The sequence below is a fragment of the Echinops telfairi genome, unplaced genomic scaffold, assembly GCF_000313985.2.
Source record: "Echinops telfairi isolate 266 unplaced genomic scaffold, ASM31398v2 ScPeMD7_1713;HRSCAF=2227, whole genome shotgun sequence".
NCBI lineage: Eukaryota > Metazoa > Chordata > Mammalia > Afrosoricida > Tenrecidae > Echinops > Echinops telfairi.
The window spans coordinates 20758034-20769772 of NW_022105611.1; the positions used below are offsets into that span (position 1 = coordinate 20758034).

At 38.9% G+C, this 11739-nt stretch overlaps 1 protein-coding gene across 3 annotated transcripts in view; it reads left to right on the top strand.

Moving 5' to 3' along the window:
- Positions 1 to 11739, top strand: part of FCHSD2 (FCH and double SH3 domains 2) — a 264805-nt gene that overhangs the window by 194103 nt on the left and 58963 nt on the right. For all 3 annotated transcript variants that reach the window (XM_004708805.3, XM_045293192.1, XM_045293193.1), the window contains one exon: positions 4510 to 4605. In XM_004708805.3, the coding sequence (XP_004708862.1) occupies positions 4510 to 4605 (96 nt within the window). The remainder of the gene's footprint in view (positions 1 to 4509; positions 4606 to 11739) is intronic.

Genomic DNA, 11739 nt, shown 5'->3' on the forward strand with positions numbered 1-11739 from the left:
TTGTTCTGGGTCTTTGATGCCTGATACCTGATCCCATTGACATCTCATGATTACACAAGCTGGTGTGCTTCTTCCATGTATATAAAGAGTCATTGTACATTCAGAAAACATCCCAGCTCAGTCCAGATCAAGCCCATAAGTCCAATATATTATTAGGCCATATGTCTAGTACCAGTCTATAAATTCTTCTTCAGACTCATGCAACACATGTAGTGATGTCAAGTGCAGGAAGACCACAGGCCAGTGGGTGGAAAGTCTTATGGATCCAGTGGTGGTGGAAGCGCTGGTGTGGGTCTCCATGTGGCTCCTCCAGCTTTAAGGCTCTGGCTGCCATCAGCATAGCTCCATGTGGCTTGTCAACAGGAATGTCTTTCAGGGAGTCAGCATGTCCTGCCTCCAGGGAGCAATTTATCTCCTTAGCACCTCCAAAGGAAATCATCAAGATGCAACCTAATTGACAGGCTAGACTCCACCACTCACAAATCGATACCAGATTATGTAACTACCACAGGAATTATACGTCCATCACTGCGATTGAGTGGCCCATCCTCCTTGCCTCCTCCCACCTTCTCCCTATCCTCTTGGTATCAATGTTACCAATTCTGTTACTGAGGGGTTTAACTGACCTGGATTCCATGTGCCATGAGTTTTTATCTGCACTAGTGTTCATGTTTAGGTCTAGCCAGACTGAAAGGCAGGATTAGGATCATGGCTATTTTGATTTTGATGATCAGATTAAATATCATTCTCTCCCAGAAGCCTTGCCATATGTAGAACTTTGTTTAATGGCTTCCCAAGAAGATTTGGTTCCCCATGCAAAATTTTATTTTTATATTGCTATTGCCCAGCACTTAGTTGGCACGCAAATAAACTTTTGCTGTATGTGTGAATGAGTCCATCAATCCAATAATTTCTACATGAATAATTAAGTGTTGTTGATTTCATTCTTGGTTGCAAAACTACTTGCTCCCTCCTTTTCTAAATTGCTGCTCCTTCATTAATTAACACAAAGCCACTGCCCCCTAAGTTTCAATGGACTCGTTCGAGTTGCTGTGGTCCCCTTGATCCCATATAGATAGACCTTAAGAGAGCACAATGCTCCCAGCAGACCTTCTTTACTACTTAAGCTAAATTACTGTTGGGTTTAAAGATGACTTTAGAGAATTTGAAGGTTTAAAAAATATTTTAGGACATGTTTAAGGGGATTATTTAACAAAGATATATTAGGTATGTATACTATGCCATGTCAAAACCTTGAAAAAAATTATCTTGCCTTATGCTAACTATATCTGCACAGAGAAATAGTTGACATGGGAGAGTTTCTCTTACAGAATTGTAAACATAATTCCAACCTATAAAATGAAAAGATAATATAAAATTTTCAATTGTTTCAGCCCTTAATGAATTAATGAATTTAGGCATTTATCATCAAAAGCTGTTAGATTAGCATAGGAAAAGCTGCTATAACAAATTACCACAAACTTTGGGCTTAAAATAAAGAGACCTGGTGACATAATGGTTACACTTTCGGCTGTAATCTGCAAGGTCAGCCGTTCAAAACCACCCGCCTCTCTGAGGGAGAAATAAAGCTTTCTATTCTCGTAACGAGTCACAGTCTTTGCTACAAGGTGATTGATGAGGCGCTCAGGTAGTGTCAAGAGCTTTCTCAACTATTCTACCTTAAAGCTGGAATCTTTTTCTTTGAGAGGAGATTATCCACCCAGCCTTCCCTGATCAAATTTCTCCCAACCACTTCTAACCCATCCTAGCCTTCAATCTAGATTAAATCTCACCCTCTTTATGTCTTCCTAGTACTCTCAACATGCTTCCTAAACGGATTGTTTGAATTGTGTAACCTGTTTAGTTTCCTCAGCTTCTAGTTTATAAGTTACTTGACAAATGTATATTCTAGCCTTGTTATCCTTCTTTGTTCATGTTTATATCCCTTCTGCCCACATTGAACTGTGGGCATGGTAAGCTTGATGAGTGTGTTAGACAGGGTTCTCTAGAGAGATAAAACCCAATTGCTGATAATTTAATATATTTATTTATAAAGATAATTAGATATATAACACAAGAAATGAACTGTTAAATTATATACTGATAAATATGTAATACAAGAAATGAACAGTTAGATTATAAAGCAGTACAAATGGCTTAGTGCAACTCACTCCCGTAAGAGAGTTGTGAGACACTAGCAGTCCTTCAAGTCTAGTCTGCTGCCAGATCTTCCTCTATTTATAGAGAAAGCTAATCTATCTCAGCACAGCAGCCAATCACAAGGCAGGTCACCAACTGTCAGCGAGGTCACCAACTGCCAGTCCCCAGCTCCAGAGATGTCTTAAAAGGACCTCAACTTACAGCGACACAGTCCACAGGCTAGGCGTCCCACAGATAGTGTAGCCTGTAAATTAAGGCACAGGACAAGCAAGTCAGCCGCACACTGATCTGATGATCAAAGAGCGAGAGACAAGAAAGGCGAGGCTCACCGAGCCATTTATCTCTCTGCCCTTCAGTTAATCCCACTTGTGTTTATCAGCCAGGCTGGCACAATAAACTATCTCAATGAGTAAAAAATGAATGTAGAGGGAAGGCATCTGAGAACTGGAACTCTACTGGCAAGTAAACCACAAAATGCACCCTGGCTTTCCTCTGTTTCCTCCATAAACCTTTCCTTCAGGACTGCTAAGGTACAGCTACAGAGCTACTTGGAACGTTTTCCTTTCTCTCTCCATCCTCTGGCAGAAGTGTTAATGAGCAATAACATGCTGCTAAGAAAAAAAACCGAGTGTATACAAGGAGAACTGTGTTTCCACACAAACAAACATCTCTTGATTTCTACTCCATTCTGTATTTCCTGAGTGAGTCCTCAGTCCAGTGCATAGCCATGATAAGATATACACAAAGGGGAACACAGACAGGAGAGAAACCTTTTCCGATGGCTCTTTCTATCGTTTCACGGCTTTCTGTGACTCAGTTTTCCTTCTATATAAATTTCTTTCTGGTCTACCTTGATATACTTAAGATGGTAATTAGAATGTAACGTCCTAGATCAGGTGGGGGGAGGCAGGGAAAGGAATATAAAGCCACAGACTAGAGGAGTGCTACATGCATTCGTTGGGGTGCAAGGGAGGATGGAGGTCCAGAGAGGGAGCAGAACAATGGGGAGGAGGGTGGGTTAGGCTACTAGGAGTGGGGGGAGTAAGTTGCTTGAACTATGAAATGCAGAGGTGCTGATGTGAAATGTAAAACCCCCACCTCAAAACAAAACAAAAAAAGCCTCAAACTCCTTCTGAATGGAGTCCATTCCAACTCATAGTGCCCTATAGAACAGAGTAGAAGTTCACCTGTGGGTTTCTGAGGCTATGTTACTCTTTACAAGAGTAGAAAGCCTCATCTTTCTCCCGAGGAGCTGCTGTTGGTTTTGAACTGCTGACCCTTTGGTTAGCAACCCAACACATAACCACTATACCACCAGGGTTCCGAACCACCAGCCCCCAGCTTACAATAAACAATCACAAAAGAAAGAATGTAACCTCCTAGAAAAGGTGTCCAGAAATGATGTAGAAATACTACTTTGTGCTCCGAATGGGAGTATTTGACAGTTTCCCCGTGGATGACAGTCTCTATACAATAGACTGCAGCTGTTGTTATGTGCCATCAAATCACTTCCAACTCATGGCAACCCATTATGACAGAGTAGAACTGCCCTATGCAGTATTCTTAGCTCTGGTCTTGTGTGTGTGTGTGTGTGTGTGTGTGTGATTTGACCGAAAGTTTCCAAAGCAAATTGGCTGTCCGTTGAACAGTTCACACACATTTTGTTTTGTGACATTGATGGCAAATCCCCACAGTGTAACCGCACTCTTCCCACTTCATCCTGTGTACACTAGTCTCCCTGCCAGTAACCTTTCTGGAAGGAGTCCTGTAGAGCTGATGGGTGGGGTTGGATTCAGCAGCCTTTCCATGAGCACCTGAGCACTTTGCTGCTGGGGCTCCCTACAGACGTTAGAACTGGAAGAGACCTGAAAGGCCAATGTGCTTTCTTAGCCACGTGCAAGAGAATGCTGTATTGCACAAACCCCAGCCTTTCCAGTTTCTTGTGTTAGTTTTATTCTTGCTATTCTAAAATGCCGTGTATTATCTAGACCCAGAAGTTGAACAGTGAAATGTATAACATTACCAGGTGGGTTTTGTTTTTGTTTTTTTAACTACATTGTGTTGGATGCTTTTCATTTGTATAACAAGAAGCAGAATAAAACGTAAACTTCACAAAACAATTTGCATTGTTGAATGGGAAACACTTTTCTATGTAAACTTTCACATAAAGCACATTAAAATATTGAAAAAGAATATTGAGTTCATATAGCTACTACCTTTATCTTTTTTTAGCTGATATGAAGAAATGACTATTGGACATTTCCAATTTAAAAAGCTTAAAAACATCAGTAATTACTGAACATTTTTAAAACTTACTAAAGGCTTAAAGATATTTTCTTTTCTTTTTAGGTGATACGAGACTATAATCTTCAGCTGTTTGTACAAGAGAATGCTGTATTTCACAAACCCCAGCCTTTCCAGTTCCAGCCTTGTGACAGTGATACTGTAAGGAAGTTCAAGATTGGCATTTTATTTGCTGTTCATAAGTGTCTGTGCTCCAAGGACTGTTCATTATGAATTAGGAAGATAGAGAAAACTGAATGTGTCTCATTTATCTTAGGATAAATCTGTGAGGATTCAGAGAAACTAATATTTCTCCTTTCTGATCTATAATAACTAGCATATCCAGTATCTCTGTGCTCACAATTTTCTACAAAATTATGTTAAATTATAAATTATAGCAATCTGAAAACTAAGGGAAGAAGAAAAAATACTCATGCTTAAAAATTTGAATATAAAGTATATCTTCTATCAAAGTTTTCATGTTACATACCCATCTAAGGAAAGTGATGGTTAAACTTTCTCTAGAATGGAATTCATACACATAGTAATAAATATGTACATGTAAATATTTTGGTTGGCTTTAGTAAAAATTATACACCTTTTGTAAGTTCTTTCAGGTATCTTAGAATGTACTAACATAAAGTACTAGCATAAGCCTCATATTGATTATAAGGGCAATATAGTTCGGATTTTTTAATGTTAGTTATACATTTTTCTCCTTGCATTAATGAAGTGTTTGCCTTTATTCAAATGTTTTTAAATACTAATTCAATAGCCTCCCAAAGGAAATTTAACATCTACAAATGAGAAAGCACACGTTGGCACAACTAGCACATTCTCTTGATAAGGACAAGCCAAGAGAGAAGTCAAATTATATTTAGAAAGCCTTTTGGTAAACTTAGAATCAAAACCAGGGGAGTTTATAATAGTTTCAGTGTTTAATGTTTTCAGTTTAATAGAAATTCCTTTGTTAGAGCTATCCTCATTGCTTCTTTGACATTGTAATTCTTTACATTGCGTTTCTTATATGACCGTTACTATATAGTGCCTATATGAAGAATGTAGGGCCTCTTCCCTTCCACAGCAGTGCCCTTTTTATCAGTCAACTGTCGCTTTATTGGCTCAGTGATCCTGTCAGATAATTGGACTTCTTGGAGGCCTGGAACTAACAGGACACCAGAATGTACAGGATACAGACAATGTTTGCGTCAAACGACCTAAAACTGACTTATTTGAAATCACGTGTCTTTGCCCATTTTCCTCAGAAAAATCAAACTAACAGTGACCCTCATCTCATTTCCCCAAAGCCCAAATAGAAATCCTAGAATGCCCACTGCTAGAGTTGATTCCAATCTCATAGTGTCCTAGTGGGACAGAGTTAGGCCTGCTCCCTTGGAGTCCAAGACTGAAATCTTGACTGGAGCTGACAGCCTCGTCTTTCTCCCTCGAAGTAGCTGATGGGTTTGGGCCCTGGTTAGCAGTCCAGTGCTTAAACCACCATGCCAGACAGCAACTCTAAACTCTTCTTTCTTTCTAGACACGGTGCCAAGCTAGTGTGTCCCTGTTTGCCTTAAAAGTCTAACTCTGTGCTGGTTTCTGTCCTTGTGCCATCCTGACTGGGCAGAGTTTAACAGCCGCCCAGCTGGTGGACATTGAGCTCTCCCCTGTCAGTGCTCTGAGAGTGATCAGAGCTGAGGTAGATGGGGTTTGGGCCAAGGGTGGGAGGGATGGCATGTGTGGGTTTGCATGTTAATGGTGGGTGGAGCCTGGTGTGGGGTCGGAAGTCATATACACACACAAGGGGCCACTGAATGCATAAGCTGTGGCTTCCCACTTTCCAGTGTCAAAATGAGCCATCTTCTTTACTGTTTACGTGGGAAAGATTGAGCTGCTCGGTTTGCTTCTCGTCATCTCTGAAGCATCTTATTTTTCCTCAACAGCAGTGTTCAAAGAACCTAAGAGCTAATCTTGCTGCTCTTATTTTTTTAAAGGGAAACTGGAGCCTAGAAAGGAAAAGGATCTGTCCAGAGTAATTCAGTGACGTAAGGACACATTAGTGCCCGTCTTGATGTATCAGTGTTCTTCCCTTTATGCTACTTTCTTCTGAGAAGAAATGTCCTGCAGTTTATTTTTGAGAATACAGCAGCATAAATATCCAGTTTTATAAAAATCTTACCCAATTTTCAGCTATTGAATGCATCTTTCATCATTTTGGAATTCTTTAAATTATAAAACATACTTCAGATAGTTTTTGCTCAGTATAGAATGGAGTTGTGGAGTTCTGGTGTCCTGGGCTGGTAGCACTGCGCTGACATGTCATGAGAATGGGGTATATCAGTCAGCCCTCCCATTAACCCATACTTCCAAGCAGGTGAGTGTGGGACCTGTGGGAAGAGTGAGCCCCACCGTCTCTAGTTGTGTTTCTGACATTGCCCTTGCTCACATCCTATTCTGTAAAATGTGTGAGGATTGCTACTAAGTGCTCAGCTACAGGCCCTGGCTATAAGACGTCACTGGCACGTGCTCCATAAACCCAGCACAGTCAATGCTGCATGTGGTAGAATGGTGTCAGGGCCCCACACTTTATGGGGCATATTTTCCCACTTCAACTGTACAGTGATTTTCAGTAAATTTGCCATGTTGTGCAACCATCATCACAGATATATTTTATACTAGTTTCATAATTACAGTAGCATCCCTCAAGTTCAATCACTATTCCATTCCCACGCCTACCCCTGACAACCACTAATCTACTCACTCAACCCTCCGTGCCCCTAAAACAAAACACCCATTGCCATTGTGCTGATTCAGAATCATGTGGCCTTTTAGGACAGTAAACTGCCCCCACAGGATTTCCAAACCTACAAATCTGTCTGGTAGCAGACTGCTACATCTTTGTCCTGTAGTCTCTCTCTATACTGTAGGACAGAGAAGGTAGCTATAAATGTGTTCCTTCTGGATACATCACATAAATTGAATTATGCAGTGTGTGGTCTCTTGTGTTTCACATCTTTCATTTGGCATAATATTTTTGAGATTTGTCCCTAACGTGTATTAGTAGGTGTTTTTTTTTGGTCAGGAGTATCCCATTGTTTTATTAAAGCATTTTTTAATCCATTTATCATTTGATATATATATTTAGATTGCTTCTATTTTGGGCTATGAATAATGCTATAAACATTTGTATGTAAGTCTTTGTATAAATATATAGACATTTGTGAAAAAAAATACTTTTGGATACACACCCGAAAATGGAATTGTTGGGTTATATGATAAAGTTGTGGTATTTTCACTTTTTAAGAAACCATTAAACTATTTTCAGCATAGCTGTATCATTTTATATGCTTGGTGTAATATCTGAAAGTTCTCATATATCCACATCCTTATTAATATTAATTATTGCCTTAGCTTACTGCCATCCTGATATATCTCACTGTGCTTTGATTTGCCTTCCTCCAAGGTCAAATGATGTTGAGCTTCTTTTTGTGAGCTTCTTAGCTGTTCCTGTACCTTTGCTGAAATTTCTTTTCAAATCCGTGCATTACTCTTTATTGGTTGGTTGTCTTATTGGGGATTAGTTACGGAAAGTGAATTAAAGTTTATTCTGTAGAGACTGAGAAACAATATGCCACGTAGTAAAAAGAACACTTAAATAATTCATTGAACAATTATTCTATGCAAAGCATTTTTTAGATTTCATTACCTGTGGTATACGTTAGTACATTTAATTCTTACAGCAGCCACTATGATGTAGGTCCTATTTTACCCTCATGTTACAGAGGAGGCAACTAAGAACCGTGTTCCAGATCACTTCCATCGTGAGCCAGAAAAGTTTAAAAGTGCATGACCCTTACTGAAAATGCCAGATAGTCCTGTGATAGCTAGATCTTGAGATGGTAAAGGAGAAGTTGAATAGCACCATAAATGTAAGTTGCATCAAGACTGTGTGTTTGAGTTATAGTAAATAGTAGATGGTATGCATTCAAGGAAAACAGTAATATGGTTGGCTTCGTGACAAATGCATTCCCTTTATAGAACAGTGTTACTCTAATTTCAGTTTCATAATTGGAATTAGGAATATTGAACTGTTGATGGATTTCACACATTTGCTCAACATATACTAAATATATATCTGCATATTTCATTACCTTGCTAAGAAGATCATTCAATACATATTTTATGTTGATGTGTTGTAGTTAGGCGCCGTTGAGTCAGCTCTGGCATACAGTGACCCTTTCTTTGTACAGAGTGAAGCACTGACTACCTGGCCTTGCACCACCTTCACGATTGTTATGTTTGAGCCTATTGCTGAAGCCACTGTGTTAGCCCATCTCATTGAGGGTCTTCTTTACTAAATACGGTGTCCTTTTTCAAGGACTGATCTGTCCGAATAATGTGTCCCAAGTACATAAAATGAAGTCTAGTCGTCTTCACTTTTAAGGAACATTCTGGTTGTTCTTCCTTCAAGACAGGTTTTGTTAATTCTTCTGGCAACCATCTCACTACTGTCGAGTCCATGCCAACTCATAGTGACACTATAAGACAGAGTAGAACTGCCCTTGTGAGGTTCTGAGACAATAACTATTTACAGGAGTAGAAAGCCCTGTCTTTTTCCCTCTGAGCTGCTGGTAGTCTCCAATTGCTGGCCTTGCAGATCGCAGGCCAACGAGTAGCCACTACACCAGAGCTCCTAGTTCTGGCATCCTGGTACTTTCAGTATTCTTCACCAACACTATAATTCAGATGCATCGCCTCTCTGGTCTTCCTTATACATGCATATGAGGTGATTGAAAATACTGTGGTTTAGGTAAGGTATAGTAAGGTGTATTTAGGAAAACTGTAGGACTTTTAAAGTTATTATCGTAGTAAAATAACTGCTAATGTTTTCTAAAATGTTTCATGTAATGCTAATTGATGTGTTCTTTGCTTTTTTAAAAAAAAGCTTTCATTTTCTGCTTTATAAATCTTGAGTTGTTGTTATTTTAATTTAATTTAATTTGGGGGTTATTGGGGGGAGGGCTTCTTTTGGCATATGGTTACTTTGACCTGTGTTTTTAAGTGGTATACCAAAAAGAACTGGCCAGAATCCTTTTATACAACTACAAGTATGTCTATTCTGTACAGCCATAGAATTAAATGGAAAATCTTAGCATTGACCATGTAACAAAGAACTGATCAGTGACATGTCTAATGTAGTAACTCAGTAGCTGTGTCATGTGGTTAAGCTGAAAGTAGATTTTCTTGGCTATACGAAGCGATTCCAAATAGTTAACAATTCCATTTGTCTTTTAATTCAATATTTTCATTTTTTTTTAACCCCCCTCATATTTTTATAGAGAATCATTCATTTCACATGTGACCTCTCTTTATACTCATACTATTCATCAGATGAAACCAGAGAGTAAAAGTACTCTTCTAGAAAGAGTGATGGACACCTTTCTTTGCTAAACTGAAGACTTTTGATGATTATTCTGAAGAGAATATGGAACATACCCTAGAATTACCACCTCCAAAATAAAGCTATTCTGTGAGGGAGAACTGACAAGCACGTCAGTTCAGCTATCAGTATTAGAAAGTTATGCAAGTATCATCTGGGTGTACTGAGGCTCTGCAGGTTTTGTGCAGTGGGGAATCATGAGAGCCTTTGGAGTTGAGTCATTGCTGTGCCATGTACAAGCTATATGTCCATATTCATATTTATCCTCAATGATTCAACTTCCTTGTGCAAAATGACTGCCTTATTGGGTTGGACAATTATGACATTTCAGTGTTTGATTCAATTCCTGGCACATAGTAGGTACAGAATAGATGTTGACTGCCTTCCTCCTTTTTGTATTTTTCCACCAGACAAGCACATACACATATTTTATTTAGCTGTTTCTTCAGTCCGGCAGAAAGATGCCAAAATATCAGATATAGCAGAGATCACAGAGATTTTGAAATCTTCCAGTATTATTGCGTCATAGCTTTTAGCTCTCTGCTCTCTCAGTGGGTTTATCACTGAAAGTCCCTTAGGATTTATTCTCTTGCTTTATTCTAAAATATGTAGCTCTTCAGCCTCTTTTCTTAGCAATGAATAAGCCTTAACAGTAGCCTATGTGAAATAAATAAAAGCTAATAGCTAACAATTTCATCCTTACCCTTCTGAAGTAGACAGCTTATACAAACTCTGCCCTATGTGCATCAAGTGGCACTCCCTTTCCTCCCAGAGACTAGTATTGGTGCCTTTAGGGCATTTCCTCATGTCTTATAAAGAGAACACGGTCAACCTGGGCAGGAAGTAAATACATGGAAGGTGTGCTCATCCACAAAACTGAGATGAGTATGAGCTGCACAGCCAGGACGAACAAGGAAGTCTTTTCCCCAAGATTCCTGATGGGTAAGGGAAACCCTTTTCTCTTTATTTTCCTCGAATTTTCTTTCACAGAAAGTGCTAGCAAAAGACTGGCAAATAATCTCTCCTGTTATTTTAATTTTCTAATATCTAATTCTGCCTTGTATAAATTAACAATTATATTAATGTCCACTCACTTAAATTTAGAACTTCTATGCATTAAAATGGTGTAAAATAGAACAATTGTATTCATCTATTCAGAATTAAAAATAAATATTTGGCAGAGATTGTCCTTATTGTGAAAGGCTGTGGGGTTACTATAATGCAATACAGGGAAGTACCCTCATAATTCTCATTGTTATAAATGGTGCTTGCCCCTGATAGAAATTTTGTATTGCATATAGCAAGGGGTTCACAAACATGAAAACACTTCAAAAGGGAATCTTTGTGGAAGCCTTCCTACTCAGCAGATGGGTACCATTCTTTTACACATATGCTGGTCATAGTGTCCAAAAATGAGATAGGGAGCATGGACATATGAATACATGCTCCAGAATTAGCATTACAGACACCAAGTATAAGGATGTGTTCCCACTCTTCTTCTAAGGGAAGATATTGCTAGCCAAAGATGGTTGGCGTGAGTTAAAATGTGCATTTCAAGGGATTCTGCTCAGTTCCACTCCAATCCAAGATGTATATTTTTAAAGTACTTGAATTTAATGTAGCGGTCCAGTCTATTATCAGAAACCCTTGGGGCCAGCTGTGTTTCAAAATTCAGAGGTTTTCAGATTTTAGAACAGTGATCCATACACTAAATATTGTGTAATTCCCCAAGCAGTATAGAGGATGCACCCAATGATAACATAATACCTTTGCAGTGAAATACATTAATATTTATACCAAGAAAAATAATAGAAAACAATAAGTTATTCATGCATATTCATTAACTTCTTTTTTTTTTT